Source organism: Lepidochelys kempii, chromosome 26, assembly GCF_965140285.1.
Source record: "Lepidochelys kempii isolate rLepKem1 chromosome 26, rLepKem1.hap1, whole genome shotgun sequence".
Lineage (NCBI taxonomy): Eukaryota > Metazoa > Chordata > Testudines > Cheloniidae > Lepidochelys > Lepidochelys kempii.
The window spans coordinates 6,133,508-6,154,287 of NC_136405.1; the positions used below are offsets into that span (position 1 = coordinate 6,133,508).

Here is a 20,780-nt window from a genome sequence, read left to right on the forward strand (position 1 = left end):
CCCCCGCGAAGGACACCGCGGGCCGGGCCGTCTGCTCGCCGGGCCGAGAGCGGCTGGGCTGGGAGCCCGCGGGCGGGGGCTGCTCGCTCCGCACCCGCTGCGCCCGGGCGCCCCGAGGTAAGTGCCCCGGGCTGCTGTCGGGGTGCAGGGAGAGCCCGCCTGGGGCACGGCTGTGCCCAGGGCAGCTGGGGGGGCTGGGATTCCTGGGCTGCTCTCTGGCTCCTGCCCTCGGGTGACCGGATGTCTGGATATTAGGGACTTTGTCCTTATATATGCAACTCTACCCCCGAGTTCCCCGAAAAAGTCCCCACCTGCTTTCTGGTCACCCTGCCCCCCCCAGCCCCCCTGCGCTGGGATTCTGGAGGTGGGGGCGCCCGGGGCGCGCAAGGGGCTGCAGGCAGACGCTGGGGGGCTCTCGTCCAGCTCTTGGGTCAGAGGAGCTCCCAGGAGGGAGCCCTTGGCCCAGCTCGTGGGGGGCAGGGGCTGCGGATGCTCTGGCCTCTCCGTGCAAGTGTTCTGGCCCCTGGGAGCGTCCCTGCCCAGCCGGCAGCTTCCAGCCTTGCCCGGTCTCCGGACTCTGATCCCTGCCTGCCGCGCGGCAGACTTGGAAAGCGTCGCTCCGGCTTTAGGGCTGCGGGGTAATGACAGGCTGCGCTGCTGTGGGGAGCCAGGGCAGGGGCTGGGGCTATTTTGGGACTGTCTAGTAAATAGCCAGTCTCCTCATGTGGGGGGAGGAGGGGACTGAGAGCACCTCGGCTGCAGGAGGCCTGGCTCCTCCTCACCCCATTGCCCCTGCTTGCTAACAGGGTGCTCGCGTGCCCCCTTGGCTGATCAAGCTTTGCCCCGGCTCTTTATTCAAAGACAGCCCCGTTCCCTGCTGCCCCGGCCTCCTGTTGCCACCCCTCCAATTGCCCTGCAGGGAGCTAATCCAGCCTGAGTACTGATGCCAAGGTGTCGTGCACCCGGGAGCAATCTCTCCCTCTGGGGTGCTGCCCACGTAACGCACGAGCCACAGGGCTCCCCCACGTGAATCGTTCCCCTCCGAAGGCAGCTCTCTGCCCGTCACCCAACACCGTGCCTCTCTACTGGCCTCTGGGTACGCGCCAGTCACTGGTGAGCTCACAGGTGTGAGGCAAGTCAGAGATGTTGGATGCCAAGAGGGGACCCTTTCTAGTGCTTTGTCCCATCTGGTTCTGAGTGTCACAAGCAAAGGGGCTCCCTGTGCCCCCCATCTAGCCTCTGGGATGGCTGCGTGGGCACTCAAAGGCACACAGGTCTACCCTGCTGCTGGGTGGGGTATGGTTTCAGCCCTTCTCCCACCCCCACTCATGGGGGCCCTGCTGGAGTCCAGAGAGGATTGCCAGGCACAGGGCATGTCTGTATCTGGTGTGTGTGTGTTTGCGGGGAGGCGCTTCCTCCTGGCGCGGCAGAGCCAAGCACAGGAAATTCTTCCCAGCGGTTTCTCAAGCCCCTCTTTGTGTGCCTGGGATTTTTAAGATGTTTCCCTGACGGTTATGGAAGAGGTGTCGGGGCCAGCCGGCCGCTAGCCCTGCTTCCTCCCCCTCCGCCAAGCTGCATGTGAATCTAACCTCCCCAGGGAGGGGGCCTGCATGTGGTGCAGGGATCAGGAGCGCTCGGGGCTGTGTCTGACCTATTGACTCCAGCCGCTCAGATGTGGGGGAGCGGAGCATCGGGTCATCCACGGGGCTGTGCAGTGGGGCTGTCCTCGTGGGTTAGGAACAACGCCGGGCAGATTGGTCCTTCGGGTGCTGGAGGGGACAGGGGCCTTTCTTCCTTCCTCAGTCAGAAGGGGACGTGCAAAGTGGGCTGGGATGCGAACAGCACCAAATGGGCTGAACTGGGCCTCCCCTTCCTCCCCCCCCGCCATGATGCTGCCCAGATCCGACTCTTCATGTGTTCCTTGGGGTGGCCCCCCTGAGCTGCCTCACTGAGAGCCCTGGGCTGTTGTGCCGTCCCACCAAGACGGTCTTTTCCCACCCCAAACCACCACAGCCCGCCTTGGTGGGGGGCGGTGTCGGCACATGAAGGTGTCAGCTCAGCATCCTCTCCGGGGCGGGCTCGGGGAGCAGAAAAGCTTCTTCTGAGCCACAGGAACAAATGACTCAAACCTGTGGCTGCAAACTTCCTGCATTGTCTTGTCTCCGCTTCCTGCCAGAGCAGGGCACTGGGGGGGCCTGCTTGGCTCAGGCCTGCAGCAGTAACCTGCCAAGACCTCTTCTGCCCCTCAATACTGACAGCTGCTCTGTCTCTGCTCCCACCATCTCCCTCCTGCTCAAGTTTAAGCGATCTTCTGCCATTGCACGGTAGCCATCTGCCTCTTGCCAGTCCCATGGTCCTCTCCTCTCCAACACGCACTCTTGACCAGCTCTTCTCCCGCCCCGCAATCCTCACTGCCTTGCCCGCAGCACCATCCTTGCTATCCATTCTGCCACCTCTCCGAGCCAGCTCCCCCAGGCCTGGCACTGCTCTCCCTTGGCTCCCCTGCCCTAGGTTCACTGCTCTCTGGACCCTGGCTATGTCTGGGTCCCAGCAGGTTTCTTAGCTGAACCTGGCTTGGTCCCCTTGTCCGCCCCGTCTGCCCCAAGCCCTGCTGCGTGTGATTGCTCGCCCCCCATCCCCATAGCATGCTGGTTCACCCCACTGGTGTCATGTTTACCTGCCGACGGCTCTGCCAGTGCACCCATTTTCTGGATCGCAAAAGGGCCTCAAGGTGTGTAGGGGGCAGCCTCAGAACGAGACTGATTGACCACCTGCAATGCTGGGTTAATGCTGGCACCATCCAGAGTCAGTGCCTTCCCAGCGTGCCTGATCCCTCTGCAGGGTGAAGCTAGAGTGTCCCTGTCCCTGTTCTCTGTGCCTTTTCCGGTTGGGCTGGGCAGTGCTGGAGCAGGCCCTGGGAGCCAGCAGCCTGTGCCCACAGTGTATTTCTTTGCCTGGAGCCCCCTCCATCCGCCCCAGCTGCTTGTGGTTAGGAAAGGAAACCGTTGGCCTTATTGGCTGCTGTCAGGCCTGCAACGGGAAGGCAGAGGCTGTTTGCGCCAACCTGTGACAGTGCAAGACACTTCTCTGTGTCTCGCAGCTGCCCTCTCCGGAAGGAAAGAGCCGCCAGGCGAATGAACGTAGCGCGCCGATTGCCCTGCGAGAGAGGGCAGCGCTGGGACGACCCAGGGTGAGGGCCCCGGTTACTGCTGGGAAGCCCTTCTAGCTTTGATTTCAGGATTGGAGGAACGGGACTAGGAGTCAGGACTCCTGGGTTTTGTTCCTGGCTCTGGGAGGGGAGGGGGCTATAATGCTTAGTGCTGTGAGGGGGTGGGAGTCAGGACTCCTGGTTCCATTTCTACCTCTGGAAGGGGAGTGGGATCTAGTGGCTTAGAGCAGTGGGACTGGAACCAGGACTCCTGGGTTCTGTTGCCAGTTCTGCCACTACCTGCTTTGGCCGAGGCGAGAAAGGATCTTTCTCTCTCAACCCTGGACTCCACAACAGCCTAAAGTGCTCATGCTGCTGGGTTCAGCTTGTGCCTTGCTCCTCCCTGAATTTCCTTGCCCCCAGCCCTGATACGCTGGTTTTATTCCATTTTCAGATCCTCCTCCAGGTGCTGCCACGCTGCCCATCCTGCTGCCGCTGGACTCGCCATGTCAATGACGGTGAATCTGACCGGCCCGGCACCCTGGGGCTTCCGTATCACGGGAGGAAGGGACTTCAGGAAGCCTATCATTGTGTCCAAGGTAGGAGCATCCACATGCTGGGATTTGCCTGCTTGTGCTGGAGTGTGCTCTGGGCACTGGGAGCCAGGACTCCTGGGTTCTGATCTTGGCCCTGCCACTGAATCCCTGTATGGCCTTGCACAAGTGCCTTGGATGAGAAGAAAAGGAGTACTTGTGGCACCTTAGAGACTAACCAATTTATTAGAGCATAAGCTTTCGTGAGCTACAGCTCACTTCATCAGATGCATATCGTGGAAACTGCAGCAGACTTTATATATACACAGAGAATATGAAACAATACCTCCTCCCACCCCACTGTCCTGCTGGTAATAGCTTATCTAAAGTGATCATCAGGTGGGCCATTTCCAGCACAAATCCAGGTTTGTTGGTTAGTCTCTAAGGTGCCACAAGTCCTCCTTTTCTTTTTGCGAATACAGACTAACACGGCTGCTACTCTGAAACTTGGATGAGAAGGTGAGCGTTGCCCATGCTCTGGAGGTGAATAGGTTTTGATGGGCTGGCAAGAGGAGTGGCTTGCTCGGCTGCGGCTTTGAGGATTTAGCGAACACTTCCAAATCCCAGGCGAGACAACCCGGGTTAACAGCCTTGTGCAGGCGTGTTAAACTGGCCGAGTTCAAGCTAGGCTCCCCTGAGGATGTGCCATGCCCAGTTAAACCCATGTCAAGGCACACTGCCTTGTCCAGGCTAGGCTAACGAGTGGTAGCGAACACCTTCCAAAGCCTAGTCTGGGAGCTGCCTGAGGGCGCGTCTGGGATCTCAGCGAAGGGATCTTGGCTGGTGGTGTGCAGAGAGAGTGGCAGCCAGGCCCCCAGCTGCCCAGGGCTTTGTGTTCTGGAAGTAGCTGCCGAAACGGGAGCCGGGAAGCCAGTGGAATGCCCGGAGTTATGGCTCTCCCTGCTAAGTGGCATGTGCTGGGCAAGCTGCAGTGGCTCATGGAGCCCCAGGTGAAGAGCAGCCAGTCCAGGAGGTGAGGTAAAGAACCCACAGAGAGTGGGAGGCTGTTCCCCAGCAGGATGCTGCAGGTGCGTTCCTGTGGGGATCTGAAAGGGGAGAGCCCAGGCAGTGGTTCCAGCTCCCTGTCGGTGTGGGGTCTGGCGGGCTTGATCCTGGGGTGAGCTCCCTGTGGGTTTCCCCATGGCTCCCTTGTATAATCTGGCTGGCTGTCGCGCGGCTTTCCGCTGGCTTGCTGTCTTCTCTGTCCCCCTGTGCCAGAGCCACTTGCTCTCCCGTCGGCAAAGGGCAGGGGCTGCAGAGGAAGCTAGCTCCCTGCTGAGTGGGCGCGGTGCCAAGGGACCTGGGAGCAGATCCTGTTTACCGTCCTTGAGGAATCCTGCTCTGTGGGAACAGGCTAGAAGCCCCCGCGGTGCACGTGTGCGGAGAAAAACAACGAGCTCTAACTTCACCCATGGCCAAGAGGAGTTTCTCTCTGTTATTGTTCTGGCCTTGGCCTTGGTGTCCACTGTAAACCTGGCCTCAGTCAGGGGAGATCAGGACAGGGAGGTGGGGCCTTCTGCCTCCAAGTCACCAGCTGGGACCTGTGAGCAAGCTGGCCGTGACCGAGAGCCCTTCCGCCTCAGCAGAGAGGCCAAGGACTAAGTGGACCACAGAGATTCAACGCCCTCCCCCAGCCTTCGGGGTAGTCCCTCTGAATCAGGGTTTGGGGCACATTGGCAAGACAGGACTCCTGCTGTGCTGAACTGTGGATTTTCAGAAGCTTTTGTGCCCTGCGGCTTTTGCTCTGGCATCTTTCCCCAGCACTAGATTCATGTCACTTTATTGTCGATGGCGCAGGTGGCAAGGCCTACAGTTAAGATTGCTGGATGTTTCTCATTCTAAGCCCTATTTTTCCAAAGCCAAACTTTAAGCCTTCGGGCTGATATCGTCCAGGCTGACTGGCTGTCTCGGGCTGAACTTTTCTGGAAAGTTTCAGCTAAAACGGTTCAGCCGTTTCTGAGAAGGGAATTTGCCTCACTTGTTGCAGAGGTTGGCAGGTGTGTCATGAATGAGGCAAGGGGCTTCAGGAAGAGAAAGGATGGTCTCCTAGGTAAGGTGAGCGAACGCTGTCCTGGAGAACTAGATTCTATCCCTGCCTCTTGCCACAGAGTTCCTGCGTGATGCTGGGAAAGTCACTTAAACCGGACATTTGTTTGACAGATGGTCAATAATTACGTGTTCCTCATTTTCTGGGTGCCTGACTTGAGACCAGATAAGCAGAAGTGCTGAGCACTCCCAGCGTTGCCTGAAGTCAACTGGGAGCTGGGCCGTGAGCAGAAACATGCTACGTGTTGCTAAGTATGCTGAAATATCAGATGCCAGGCGTCTCAAATTGGACACGCAAAATTAGTTGGCAATTTTGGCTTTAAACTTTGTGCCTAGTTTTTGCACCTATAAGCTGGGGGGGGGGTAATACCACCCCCTCGCCTCTTGGGCTCTGTGAATTTGTTAATTCATGTTTGCAGAGAATGAAGACTGCAATGAGAGCACTGTAGAAGAAGCCCACGAGGAAATGAATAATTCTGGACTCAGAGCAGGATTGGGATAGTGAGCAATACATCATGCATGGGACTGCACAGTGTTGGAGGGGGATAAGAGGAAATATTGCCCAGCTTTGCTGAACACTGTGCAGAGAGTAAGGCATGTAGTGTGGGGGATGGGAGAGGGGTGTCTGGGGAGTCTCACCACTTGGAAACTCAGCTGAGTAGCAGTGTCCTCTGCCCCAGGTCTACTCCCTACACTGTGGCCCCATTTTGACAGCCGCTTCCCAAGGGCTGTAGGGTATTTGGATGCTGTCTGATTTCCAGGTCAGGGATGGTTTTCTTCCCCACCCCCACCCCTCCAAGTCGAGGTAGGATGTCTGGGAGAAAAAGCTCTAGGCCCCTGAGTAGGGCTCCTCTGGGCCAGGGGCGGGTGGCGAAATCGCAGGGTTTGGCCATCCCTTTGGGCTCATCCTCACTGCAGAGTTACCCTGTGTTACAGCTAGTGTGTTCTGGCCAGCTATGGGCAGGGCTGGAGGCTGGGCTGGAAGAGGTCCCACAGAGAAGCCTAGCTTGGGAAAAAGCTGAAGCTGGTGACATGGTGGTAGGTGGCCGTAAAGGCAAGCCCCAGGCAGGGCTAAGATTGGGCTAGTGTCTCTTCTGTTCAGAGCAGCTTGGGAAGGGCCCCCTGCTTATCTCCGCCTCCCCTCTCGCCGCTCCTTGGGCCAAGGTGCTGGCGATCCACCTGGGCGAGGGTGGCCATGTCTCCTGTGCCATGGTATGCTGGAGGTGGCTGGCAGGTCTCTGCCGCCGGCACTGTGCCTCCCCCAGGGCGGTTTGTTTCTCTGCAGTAATGCCTGGGTGTTCTCCCCCGCCCCCTGGCCGTGCAGGTGATTGAGCGCGGTAAGGCCGCTGCAGGGGACCTCCGACCTGGTGACGTCATCGTCTCCATCAATGGCGACAGCACGGCCAACATGCTCAATGTGGAGGCGCAGAACAAGATCAAGCAGAGCTCCGGCCGGCTCCAGCTTCAAGTGGACAGGTGAGATCCGCCTGCCCGCGTCCACACTGTACTGTTCCCTCTTCCTCATCAGGGCAGGGATCTGCTCGGGGGGCCTGGCTTCACTATTCCCCCCCAGTCCCCCTGTGCTGTGGGAGCGCTGCAGCGTCTGGGTGGGGCGTCAGGGGTCTGTGTCAGAAATCTGGAGTCCTGCAAGTTCAAACTCGCAATCACTCCATCAGGATCCATCCCGGGCCCTTTTCATCACAGCAGCAAGGCCTACAGGGTAGAGCTGGGATTCATAACTCCTGGGTTCTCTTCCCAGCTCTGCCACTGACTCATTGGCTAGCCTTGGGCAAGTTATTGCCCTGCTCTGTGCCTCAGTTTCCCCTGCTGTGCAGTGGGGGATAATGATTCCTACCTCTCTCCCGGAGGGCTGGGGGTTAGTTAACCAATCGGTACAGCACTATTTACATCCTAATACAATATGCCGTTACCAGGGCTCAGCCCTGTACTGCTCCTTGGTAAATGTCTACACCTCCTGCATGGACAGGATGTGGAGCAAGAGATGAGGGTTATTCCCCTCTGCTCCTCCGCGGTGGAAGCATGGGCAAAGGCTGAGCTCCAACCCCCTTGGTTTACATGGAGCAGAGACGTACAAGAGAGATCCGAGGCCTGTATGGGGGATACAAGGCTGGACTACAGAGGGGTCTTGCCTTAGTCTCTTTGCTACGCCCTGGGGACCACTGCTCTGAGGTGCCGTGCCAGGCTTGATGCTGCAGCTCTGGCAGCTGGGAGGCATGCTGGGCATGGGGCTGTGGCTCCTGGGTGGGGGCGGGGGGCTGTGGCATGCTATGGGGGGTGGGCATGCTCTGCTGTGGGTGGCTCTGGGGCAGGGAGAGGGGATCAGCTGTGCTGTGTTTCTGAGGCAGGGGCATGCTGGGTATGGAGCTGTGGCTCAGACGGCAGGCGGGGCAGGGCTGGAGTTCGGCTGTACCAGGCACAGCGTGTCTGTTCCTCCCTGCTTCGGGAGTCGCCATCTCTGCTGTTGGCCTCGGGGGCCTTTAGGCTGCTTCTGGAAACTAGCCCGCTGTGCACACGGTGGACCAGGCAGCTTTGGCAGCTACCGCCCTGCAGCCCAGGTCTGACGGGTTCCAGTGAGCCTCTGCCCTCTGGGAGGGGCAGGTCAGGGGTGTCCTGTGACAGCCCCTTGCAGCATGGGGCAGGCCCCAGTCAGCGGAAGCTGCCTTGGGGGCTGTTATCCTCTGGGCTGTGGAGCTGGACACGACCCCCTCCCCTCCCCTCCCCTCCCCCCCAGATGGCCAGGCTGCAGGAGAGGGACCCTGCGTGGCAGGTCTGTCAATCCAGTCAGCCCTGGGGCTGGCTCTCCACTACCCGCCCTGATTCACCTGCTTGGCCCAGATGAGCTGGCTGCATGTGCGACGCTTACAGTCTGAGCCAGACCCCAGAGGAAGGGGAGGCCGGGCGCTGTCTTTCCCCTGATAGGTGCACTGGAGCCAGCGAGTGGCCCCTGGGAGCTAGCTGTGCTGGTACGTGGCTTGGCAAGCTGGGTGGCTCAGGCTAAGCCTGTGTAGCTGGGTCCTGCCCCACTGGGGAGGTGGAAACTTTCTTTGCACTGTCTCCTGATGACTCTGACTGTCCAGAATGTGCAACCGTCTTTGCGGGGGGGAGGTGATGGGTACATCCTATAAATACCTCACTGCTGACCCGGGTGCGGCCACTTGCCAGCCTGACTCACGGCTTCCTCTTGCCCTCCCCTGCCATCTGCGGCATTCGCAAGGGATTGTTTGGCAAAGGTATCTGCCTGGCCTGCTGCCCCAGGCGTTGCACTGTAGGGTGAGGACATGCCTGGGAGCGCCAGGCAAAATCCTGGGCTGAGCCCCCGCCCTGCCCTGATCAGCTGCTCTTGCAGCAGGTCGCGTAGCCTGGATGCTCACTCGCATCCCCCCCAGCAGTTGCACGCTCAAATGCATGTGCGCACAAGCTTCCATGCAGTCACGCTTGCACAGGTGTGTGCAGCCTAGTTTCACCATTGCTGGTGCACGAGCTCCTGGGGAGCTGCCTGCCCAAGAGACCCCTCCCACACGTGAGAAGCCCCTTTCTCTCGCCAGCTCCCTTAGTAGTCTATCTCTCCTGGCTGCCTCTCTGCTCAGTGCTGCGTCCTCTCCCCCTCTCCAGCTGACTGGGACGTGCAGCGTGTCCTGATGAAGGGTGGGAAACCCTCATGGTATCTTGGAAGTGGCCCAAAACCCACAAACCCAGCCGGAGCGGCTCAGGAGACAGCATTCCGCTCATTCCGGGCCCTTCGGCTCATCTCCTTCCCTTCCCCGCCTGCCCCGAGAGCCAGCCTGCTGTCCCTGTGCTCCCGCTGGGTCCCCAGGGTGGGGAGCCACGCCTCTCCGTCCCCTGGCTGCTGGCCCATTCCCCTCTGGCCCTTCATCTCCTGGCCTCTGCTGTACTACAGGGGAGAACAGTGCCCCACCTGCGTACCTTCCCCCAACTTACACACACTCACCCCGGGAACTGGCTCGGTCTCTCTGTGAAAGCAATGTCCCTTTTTGCTGCCACTGGGCATGTCTGCCTGTGTCTGGCAGTGGGAGCTGCCCCCAAAGCCACGGTCTTGTCACAGGGATGTCTGGCTAGGAGCCTGGGAGGCAAGCATACAGCTGCAGTCTGCTCTGTGTCCCGCTGGCTGGGGCTAACCCCACGTGGACCGTGGAGTGCTGGTCCCTATATTCTGTCCCCTTTGGGGCTGGGCCTGGGCTTCAGAACTCGAGAGACCCTTCCAGCCTCCTGCCCCTCTGCTCTCAGGAATATGGGATGTGGGGGGCAGGACTCCTCTCGTCTCCCACCATCACGTTGCATTCCTATGGTCCAACTTGTACCCCTCCATTTAACTGCCCTTCATGAATTCCAGCTCCTGGCTACATCAAAGCCCCCAGCGGGTTCCTGTTGAGAGGGGGAGAGAATATAAAGTAGCCCTGTATTCCCCTCCTCCCGCCGCCTGGCCTCCGGGGCTGGTGCCGCATCCAGCACATCCGGGCTGGGACCAGGAGTAGGGTGGAAGAAGTCCTCTTAACCCTTTGTCCTTCCAACTATGCCTGGATAGGGAGGGTGCTGAGTGGAGCGAAGCCTCTGGGGTGAACTGAGTTCTTCCTCACTGACGGGGAGGTGTTACGGTAGCACCTCGAGGCCCCCGCTGAAATCAGGGCCCCGTTACTCCAGGTGCTGTTCGTAGATAGCTCACTGCAGAATGGGCTGTTTCTTACCAGCCAAAGAAACAAGATGGTGGGTTATTAATGTTACCCCATTGGACAGATGGGGACTGAGGGGCTAGGGGTCTTGCCCAAGGGTGCAGAGTCTGTGGCGGAGCAGGGAGTAAACCTTGGGTCTCCTGTGTCCCAGGCCTGCGCCCCCAGCTTATCCTTCCTCTGCTTTCCCAAGGGGAGGGTAGTTACTGCAGGCTATCAGACACAGTATGCCGAGGAACATGGCCTCAGGGCAGGGCACAAGAGGAGTAACTAGCCAGCTGCCTCCTCTGGTCCCGGTTGTCATCCCAAGGCCCCAAAGGTGGAATGGGGGCCAGTCAGGCCAGTCTCTCTCTCTCCCTCCATCTCCTCTCTTTTTCCATTGCACTCAGGTCCCCGTTGTTCTTTCCCGGCCAGACTAATGGTGAGAGCTCCCCAGAGATGTTGGCCATGAGGTTCCAGGTGAGACCCTCCCCACCAGGTCCTTCCCCAAACCCTGGGGAGAGTGGAAACATCCAGCACCACCTGGCAGCGGGAGTCCCATGTCTTGGCTCCAAGCCCTGCCCTTGGGGTGGGGGGAAGGGGATGCTGTGCCTGTTAATGGTCCTGGGCCCTGATTTCAGGGCATGGCTGCCTTTGCCCACCCCAAGGCCTCTCCCCACGCAAGGGTCCTTCCCGCTCAACCCCAAAGAAGGGGGAGCGATGGGGAGCCGGGCCATCCTGACTGGTGTGTGGGGTGGTTCCATCCCCCTGCCCGCTTGGCTGACAGTATCTTTCCCCAGGATGTTGTGCGAACCAGGGATGACAGCCAGGGCTCGGTGAGGTCCTCCTACTCCAGCCCAGCATCCCTCAGCCCCCGGCCCGGCAGCCCCTTCTCATCCTCGTCACCCGGGTACCGGCCTGGCAGCCCTTACAGCCCCCAGAGGCCCAGCCTGCCCTCCGAGGGCAGAGTGGAGATGGTGGTGAGCAGCCGCAGGTAAGGCCCAGAGCCAGGGAGAGGTTGGGGGTGGGGTGGGTGTGCCACGCATCTGGGTTTGAATGGCCCAGGTGTGGGGGGCTGGCAGGGTGGAGACGGTGGGATACAGCTGACCTCTTTTTGATCCCCCGGTGAATGGGTTTCCCATAGACTTTTCTCCCCCTTTCAGCTTCCAGTCTCTGGCCAGTTCTCCCAGTATCTTTGAGGATCGCTCCCCCTCACCCTATGGGCACCAGCGTTCAGGCAGCAGACAGGTGAGCAGGAGGGCGCTGGGGTAACAGCATCCCAGCTGCACAGCGTTCTGTGTTGGGGGGGATCCCCCCCACATCAAGCTGGGGTGTGATGCTGCAGGGGGCAGGTGTTGGCCTCGTACCCTGGGGACCTGGCATTGTGCTGGGGCGGAGGTACGTCTGTGGGGGAGAGTCTGAGTTACGTTGTCTCTTTCCCCTACCTGAGCCGCTGCAGGAAGCCTTGTGATGCCCTGTGTGGGGCCAATGACACAAGCTCCTCCAATTCCCGCCCCCCAGGGTTTGGGATGCTTCGTCTCTGAACGCAGGGCTTACGCTGTCAAGGGGGAGCGGGGCGCCAGAGGCCCAGCTGGCAATTCCTGTCGCTGGCTGTCCCTTCTTTGTCAGGTGGGGTAACTGGACAGTCTCACCCTAGCAAAGTCCAGTCTGTCTTCGCAGTCCTGCTGAGCTCTCGGCCCCAGCGATATCTTGTGGCAGCGAGTCCCACAGGCTAACCACCCATTGTGCAGCAATCTGAAACATGCTTCCCTTCGGTGTCACTGACTGGGGGGCTCCAGGGGAGGGCCACTGCCTCCCCTGTCCTACTCGCGGCCTGTCCATCTGCACCAGCTCTTTGCCACCTCTCCCTAGGCCCCATTCAGTCTCCCAGAGCCTGTCTCTGAACCCCCCTCTCCTGGGATATTTTTCCTTGGGGCATTTGCCCCTTCCCCTCCCAGTGCTGGGTCTGGGTGCAGGTGTATTTGTAGGATTGGGGAAGAGCTCCATTGTGGCAACAGGAGGGGATTTTACTGCTGGAGGGGGTCGGGGTGTTCACATCATCCCTTGGTGCTGTGACTGTTCTCTTTTGGTCCATCCAGCTTTGCCCACCTCCTCCATCCAGCCTCCATGTTCCTGCCCTGCCCCGGAGTGACCCTCCTGGCAGAGTGAGGGCTTTGGCCTCCGTGTTGCCCCCGGGAGGCCGTGCGCTGGGCCCCGTTACTAAAGCAGCCGGCTGCCCGACTGTAGCCTCCCACTCTGTCCCCGCAGGCAGCAGAGCACCTGGCGGAGGATGTTTGCCTGTTTCTACCTGGCGTCTCCGAGGCAACGGCTCAGGGCTGGGGAGGGAAAACCAGTTTGGGGAGATGCTGCTGCTCTCCCGTGGGCATGCAAGGCAGGGACGCTGGCAGGGGAGGCTGCCTCCACAAAGACACGTGGTGGGTCCTGGGAGCTTCTGCTCTTCCCTGGAGGAGCCGCTTGCTCCATTGCCTCTCAGGGCGGGGGGGAGAGGGGGCGCTGTTCAGTCTCTGTTCAAAGCTGGATACTGCCTGCCCCAGGGCCCCAACCCCAGCCCTGGGTGCGTGTTCTCTGCCTGCTGATAGCCAGGCCCCACTGGTGCCACAGGTCCAGGGAGTTCAGGGCCGGTGAGCTGCAGCCCAGCGCCTGAGCCACGAGCCCCAGGTACCCGTCCTGCCGGCGCTCAGCAGAGCCCGGCTCCAAGGGGCTGCATGCCCCGGGGGCGGTGGGCTCCGTTCCCTGCTGCTCGCTCCTGGCTCTGGGTACGTCCTTCCCTATCCTGGAGGTGCATGGGCAGTGTGCCCAGGCTGGTTGCAGTGCAAGCCCCCAGTCGACTTTCTAGCCAGACCTACACCCAGGGGTGAGGTGCTGGGAAGCCGGTGGTCCACCAGGGGGTCTGGCTCCTGGACTCTCCCGTTTCCCTTTCCCGTGGGGACCTGTTCTGTGCGCTCCGGTGGCGTAGGGCCCGGAGCCACATCCTAGCGCACCCCACTTGGCACCGACCGGCATTTTCTTGGCTCCTGTCCTCTCCAGCGTGTTTCTACTGGGCGCTGCTGCTGCTTCCTCCTGGCTCCGGCTCCGTGGCAGCCACTGGCCCCGAGGGCCCGCTCCCTCCCCACCCTAGTTCCCTTTATTTTCTTGGGGCTGGGGATATTTTTCAAGCCCAAATTGGGAAGCGCGGTGGCCCTGGAGCGTGGCCTGTTCCAGCTGGCAGTGGGCTCAGCCCCGGCAGGCCCTTGGCTTCCCCTGCTTGTTTGTTCTCTCATTCCTTCCCAGCATTTATTTGCTTTGGTCTCTGGGCCCTGGTGAGCTCCTCCCTGCCTGCAGGCCACACCAGAGCTGGGGCCCTGCGGGTGGGATTGGAGATGGGGAGATGTGACCCCACTGGGCGGGAGATGGGCTGGGATGCTTTCCCTGAGCCACGTGGCTCAGAGGCAGCTAATCAGCCCTTCCTAGCAGCAAACAGTGCATCCAGGGCCCCAGAGGCGAGACCATCCCCCCAACCTGCCTGTCTCTTGATTCCCTCCCTCACCTGATGACACCCCCCCCAAGGGTCTGTCTTTGGGACGTTTGCTCGAGTTAACTGCAGGGCCTGGCACGTTGATATGGCCGAACCTTGCTGCGTTGTGGGAGCTGGAGTGTCGCTGATGGGAGGAGGGATGCTTAAAGTTCAGGCGGAACTGCAGGGAGAGTCTCTAAGGGATTGATCAGGGCTGCTGCTCTGGAGCCAGGGAAGTTGCTATGCACATGGCACAGGTACACGCTCGTGGGCTCTGTGCTTGGCTCCTTGCCGAGATCTGAGCCAGCCAGATCCCCTGCTCCTGGGGAAGGGGAACAGACCCCTCTACTTTCCTCCTTGCAGGGAAGGCTGAGCAGCTGGGCTCTGCTGGCTTGTGGGGTGTGCTCTGTCGAGTCTTTCTCCCAGAAACATTTGCTTCCACTTATCTGGGGTTTTGCCTTTCTTGTGGCTCCAGGGCCGCTAAACAGGAGCAGATGCCGCTGGAGGAGCGTTTCTGTGCTAGCAGCAGACAGGCTAAAAATAACAGGCTTTTCGGGGGGCGGAAGCGCGTGTCTCCTGGATTTGGCCAGAGCTGACCCAGAAATAGGCATGCTGAGCAGGGGCACAGCCCTGGCAGATAGGGTGCTGGGCAGCACCGTGACAGGGAGGAGAGGGGCATGTCTGCCTGGTGCTGCGTACCTGGCTGGTCCTTGCAGAAAGGAGCCAGGGCTCTGGCGGGAGTGGGGAGCAAGCTGGGAGGGGCGCTGTGCTGGCCACGTTCCCCTCCGCTCCCCATGGAGGGAGCAGGGTCTGGCTGGCCTTGGCACTGGCTTGGTGGGGGCGGCCAGGGACCCCTTTCAGGGCCTGCTCCAAGAGGGTGTCACTACCCAGAGCATCTTTTGCTTGCCCTGGGGTGGAATGAGCACGTGCAGCTCACCGCATGGTGCCAGGATGCTGGAGCCCTAGCCCCTAGAGCAGAGCCTCCATCTCCCCTGCAAGCTGACGGGGCATCTGCCTCTCCCAGATCCACCCATTGCCCACTTCCCCCAGCAAGCAGAGCCCTCTCTGCACTGCTCATGCCCCCGCCGGGGGCACCCAGGAAACCAGCCCTGCATCTTGGGCCAGGGCCATGCGGGACAAGGAGAGCATTGCTGTGTGTCTCCCCAGCCAGGAGCCGCCTGTCTGAGGGGTCCCCTTTGTTCCGCTGGGAAACGCTCCGGCAGCTGGGAGGAGATGTCTGGACTGTGGGTCAGGGGCGTCCTCTAGTGGCCGGAGCATGCAGTGCAGCCCTGGGTGAACGTGAAAGAGCCGCGCTCTTGTATCCCGCGGGGTGAAAATGGGGTGGACCTGTTGAGTGTCTGCACAAAGCATCCCTGCCCTGCGGCATCCAGCTTGCTAGTATCCACAGCTCCACTTGTCCCTTGCTAAGGCATCGGGACGGGTGCCGTGGCCCAGCGAGCAGAGCTCTGGCTTGGGAGGGCTGAGCCCCCCGAGTTCTGCAACCCCCGGCTGGCGTGGCTGTCTGGCTCTACAGCCTCAGTCAGGGTCTGGCTCCTCACGCTCCCTCCTCCTCTCTCTCCTGTCTCAGGAGCGGGGCAGCTTCTGCCACCCAAGCAGTTCTCCGGTTGCAGCTCTGCCTCTGATCAACCGCACACCATCCCCTCTCGGCCCTTGGGAGATGGTGGGGGTCCCGGGCAGGGCCTCACCCTCGTACAGCCCCCGCAACAGGTAAGCCTTGCTCGCCAGCTGGGTCCTGGGCAGGGAGGGGGGTGTGATCCAGCCCAGAGCGAAGGATGTTGCGGGGAAACAGTCTGTGACCCACAAGGCTCCAGGGGAAGTGAGACATAAGCCAGGCTATCAAGAGGGCCTGCAGGATGCTGCCATTTGGGGCGAAGGGGCATTGGCAGAGTCGTGCCAGCCCTGAACTGATTTGGAGAGTGAAGTGTGTGTGTGGGGGGGGGGGGGGCCTCAGGTTGAGGTGAATCGCCTCAGCGGGGCAGGGAGGGGGCTGTAGCTCGAGACTGAGGCACATTGCGGGATCTGGCTCCAGAGAGGGGTCTCTTTGGGTCTCACCTGAGCTGGGAGATTGAGGGTGAGGCTGTGGGGGTCAGTTTGGGGGTGCATAGCCTGGGGAGACTGGGTCTGGTTTGGGTTGTGGGAGGCAGGCTGGGACTGAGGCTCTTCACCAGAGCGTCCTGTTCCTACTGCCCCGCACCCCTTGCTATTCTAGTCCCACAGCCCTGCCAAAGCACCTCTGTCCTGACCCACGGCACCCCCTGCTGCTCCGCTGAGCTCTGCCAAGGCCCTGCGCAGGCTGGGGGCGGGAGGTGGTGAAAGGAGCCGAGCACTGGAGTAGCTGAGAGTGGGGCGGGGCACCTTTGGAGAGAACGGGCCCCTGGCCGAGAGGGGAGTTGTGGGGTCAGGGGAGCCCTCTGGTCTGCTGGGAAATCCCTGCCCAGTGATCCCAGGCCCCAGCCCAGGGCGCCATGCAAGGGTTAACTTGGCTGACGCAGGTGTGCGTGGGAAGGAGCAGGGCAGGCCTGGGCGTCACCCTGGCCAGGGAGTGTCAGTACCTTGTCAGCACAGAGAGCTGGAGACTGGGCCTGCAGAGAGACCGAAGGGGCAGCAGGCTCGCCCTCTTGGCTGGGCCCGGGGGTAGGTATTTGAGGAGGGGGGTGAATTACCAGTTCCCAGCCCCGGGGGAGCTGGCCATGTGTATGGGATGCAGGGTGCCAGCTGGGGTGTGGCCCCGGGCTCCCTCATGGAGGAAGTGCAGAGGCGTGGGCTAGAAAGGCACCCCCCCGAAGGCCTCGGGTGGGACGGGGTGATGGGCACAGAGTTGTCTGCACCTGGGTTGAGGAGTTGGCTCGGTCAGTGCAGCTCAGCTGCCGGGGTCCCTCCTCCCTTGGGATGGGAGTTGCAGGTGTCTCATCCTGGCTGAGGTCAAGGGGGGAGAGGGATCCTGCCAGTTCCTCCCTAGGGATGGGAGGCCGTGGCCCCAGGGGCCTCTCGGGATTAGGGGGTTAGCAGTCACCTCTGGGACCCCAAGCTGGTACGCTGAGGGGGTTGGATTGTCTGAACACCCTGCCCGCCGCCAGGCTGCTGCTGCCTTGGCACAAAGGGGATTCGCTTGCAGCTTTGGCAGGTGAGGGGACCTTAAATTCCCCGTGTGTTGGGATGGGATGAGCCCCCTGCTCCTTTCTGGAGCACCGAGGCTTCCAGGTGGGTAGCTGCGCACAGTGGGTGGTTAGCAGGGCTGGTTGGCCGGGATCTTGCTCCCCACCCCACAGCTTGGGGCTGGATGCCTGGGGCTGGACATGGCTAGGAGCTCTGTGTTCTTCAGCGGGGCTGCTATACACCAGGGCCTGCTCTCTCTGCAGCCTGGACTTGGAGCCGGCCATGCGGCGCTTGGAGGAGGACTCTGAGGTTTACAAAATGATGCAGGAGAACCGCGAGATCCGGGCCGCTCCGCGGCAGTCCAACACCTTCCGCCTGCTCCAGGTGGCTCTGGAGACTGACGGGGGAGGTGAGCAGAGGCCAGAGGGAACTGGGACGGAGAAGGGAGTGGGCAGGAATCCAGAAGAGGAGAGCAGAGGGGCCAGGACAAGGGCAGGGGTGTAATAGTCTCCAGGGTCTGGGGTTGTGCATGGATGGAAGGGTCAGGGTGAAGGGGATTAGTCTCTGGGGTCCAGGGCAGTGGGCGGGGGGGGGGGGGGGGAAGGGTCTGTGGACATGGGAGTGCATCCTGGATCCTAATGTCTCCCTTGCTCTCCTTTTCAGTGGGCACCGCGACCCCCTTTCCCAGCCAGCTGTCCCCCAGCTCCCACAAGCCAGTCACCAGCTCCGTGGCCGGGGTCCAGAAGCTGCACACGTGTGAGAAGTGTGGCACCGGCATCACGTGAGTGTGGCTTATGCAGGGGAGGGAGACTCTGGAGACCCTCAACCTCCTTTTGGGCTGACAGCTCCATTTATCCCAGGATTTCTGCGGGGGAGGGCCCAGTCGGAAACTCGCAGCAAGCCTGGGCTGTCTTGTCCTTGCAGCCCCCAGTGCCAGTTCCCGCAAGCAAGGTCTCATCTCCATGTGGCAGGAGAGGGTGTCAGCCTGGTGCTCACAGTCCAGACTCCTGGGTTCAATTCCTGGCCAAGGGGGAGCAGTCCAGGTGGGGAGCAGTCTGCCCCTCCCATATTGCTAGGTGGGGGCGCGGAATGGCTTTGGCAGAATACAGAAGGCTGATGCGCTGGTATAGCGATGAGAGTGCAGGGGCTGGGAGTCAATCTCCTGGATTCTATCCCCGCCTTTGCCACCGACACCCTTTGCAAGTCCTGGTCACGCTCCGTGCCTCACTTTCCCCCATCTGGGAAGGCTTCACGAATGTCTGCAGCATTGGAGCTGGGGATCCATCCTTCTCCGGGCTCTGGGGCAGTTCAGACCCACAGACCTGGCAGCTGGAGTCCGTGTGCCTTTACTGCCCCTTTGCTCCGTGAAGCGTGGCTAGGCATGGGGCTTGGCTGCCTTAACCCCTCGGGACGAGACGCAGGTGGACACGTGGTCGCCCTCCTCTGTGCATCTCACTCTGTGTGCACAAAAAGGCTTCCGGGGCTACTCTTGCTCTCGGCTGGTTGCTGAAGCAATGAGAGCTGCTCCGGGTGCCTGGAGCGATGCCATGGTGAGCAGCCTTAGGCTGGAGTTCAGAGGAAGGTGCCTGGGTCTTAGGGATGTCCCCACTGAGCAGGCAGGAACCCGTTGCTTGAAGGGCTTGGCCGTAGCTTGGGAGAATGGAAGGCGGAGCTGACCCTGTTGGGATATGAAGGGGGAGCCTGGGGGCAGTGGCGTCTGGAGAGTTGGGACGCTGTTGGCCAGCTCTCCCTCCCAGCTGACCGTGTCTATGCTGTCTCCCGCAGGACCCAGGCAGTGAGGATCCAGGAGAGCCGCTACCGTCACCCTGCCTGCTACGTCTGTGCCGACTGTGGCCTCAACCTCAAGATGCGGGGCCACTTCTGGGTGGGCGAGGAGCTGTACTGCGAGAAGCATGCCCGCCAGCGCTACCAGGGCCCCGGGGAGGGCGCTACTGCTGCCATGGGCATCTCCTCCAAGTCCTGAGTTGCCCCCGAGAGCATGGGGCCTGGGGCTCCCTGGATCTGCCCCCCCCACACACTTCCTGGGGCTTCCGCCAAGCACAAACGCCACCTCCCACGCTGGGAATCTTACTGATGTGTCCTGCTTTCAGCCTCCCTCGATTGGCTGCCAGGCCCTTGCTCCCACTGCTCCCCAGCCCATCGGCTTCGCTGCTCTTGTTGCCTGTGGCCAATTGAGAGAGACCAATGAGGGAGCCTGCTAGGTATAGGGTAGGGGGTGGGAATGGGACAAAGAGTGGTCTTTTGCCTCTAGGTCACCAGTTTGAATCCAGCTCCCTCTGCTCAGACAGTCCCAGCTGGTGGTTGTCCAGCTGCAGAAATGAGCTTGTTTGGTTCTCAGCCCGTTTCTTAAAAGGAGTCTGGCCTAAGGGGTGCCCAGCTGTGGGAGATGCTTGCCCTGTCTTCGTCCTGCTCAGTGAGCAGAGGGTTCAGACTCCAGGGCTGCCGGCCCCGTACCTCTCACCAGGGCACCTCCAGGACACAGAGACGCGCTGTAGGACGGCTGTATCCCCTCTTTCTCACGATCACTGCCAGGAGCTGTGTGCGCGTCTGGGTGCAGTGGGGAGGGAGGGGTGGCGCTCACACACTTAGGTACTGGGGGCCTTGCAGGGGGGAATGGGTTTGGCACAGCTTTGTACACTGACTTTGTAAAGCTTCTCTAAGGTATTAAACCAGATCTCTATATAAAATATAATATGTATGTGTATATATATATATATACATATACCTGCCCCGCACCCACCCGCTCCTGTGTCTGGTCTGTGAATGCAGCCAAGAGGGAGGGGGAGCATGCTTTTTCCCAAGGACCAATGGGGCTTAAAGGAAGAGGGTGCGTCCCACCCACCTGAGTCAGGATAGAGATAGACAGGGTTGATGGGGAAAATCTCCATTCCTATCAGAGGGGCACACTCTGGAGGTGGAGGAAATGCACCTTCCCATTAGGGATGTAGGGGGATGCTCTGGGGTCTCTCCTTCCCATGATAGAGGTTGTGCAGGGCTTTGAGTCCCTTTCTGTATTCTGCCAAGCTGAGGGGGGTATGGAAGGGGGCACCTCTAGTCCCAGGGGGTGATGCAGAGTTGGGAGGCTCTGTGGCCAACCAACCAGTTAATTGAGCAGTCCGGGGAGATTTCCAGCCGCAGTGGGTCCTCTCGCTGCCACCAGCTCCGAGTGGGAGGTGAGGTGAGGTGAGGGCGGGCGCCCCAGGCCCACGGGAGCCAGGTCTGCACTGTCGTCACAGGCTAGGCAGGGTGTTGGCAGAGGTGTCTGGGGGGCCTGGTTGGGCGTGTTGCTCGGAGGTCAGGGGAAGGCCGCAGCACCTGGGCTGATGGATCCCACTGCACAGTGCAGTGCCTGCTGTCACCTGCCCCCTTTCAGAGTGCAGTGTGGGCAGCTGGACGCTGGAGGGCAGCAGCTTCCCTTCAGCACCTTGCACTGACTTGGGACAGTGCAGCCAGCTCAAAGCCTCCTGGGCAGGTGTGCGTGTGGTTGTGTGTGTGTGTATGATTGTTTGCAGGAGAGAATGCCCAGGCTGCTTGGGCAGCAGTGCATTGTGGGTGAGCTTGGACCAGGGTCTGAGGCAGCTGTGCCCTGGCCTGGCAGGTCCCCTCGCAGCAGGCAGTTGGGTGCATGTGCAGAGGAGGGAGCTGGTTAGAGCAGG

General features: G+C 60.8%; 1 protein-coding gene across 2 annotated transcripts; it reads left to right on the forward strand.

The window, feature by feature from the left end:
* On the forward strand, window positions 1-19,815 carry PDLIM2 (PDZ and LIM domain 2). Of its 2 annotated transcripts, none has more exons than XM_073325016.2 (10): window positions 1-117; window positions 3,603-3,747; window positions 7,112-7,263; window positions 10,883-10,952; window positions 11,273-11,466; window positions 11,636-11,720; window positions 15,575-15,714; window positions 17,367-17,512; window positions 17,767-17,884; window positions 18,889-19,815. In XM_073325016.2, exons 2-10 carry the CDS (start codon window positions 3,655-3,657, stop codon window positions 19,085-19,087), a joined length of 1,197 nt encoding a protein of 398 aa, XP_073181117.1. In that variant the 5' UTR covers window positions 1-117; window positions 3,603-3,654; the 3' UTR covers window positions 19,088-19,815. The 2 variants fall into 2 exon arrangements, with proteins under 2 accessions (XP_073181117.1, XP_073181115.1); XM_073325014.2 differs by lacking the exon at window positions 1-117 and adding an exon at window positions 3,171-3,190.
* Window positions 19,816-20,780: the final 965 nt, after the last annotated feature.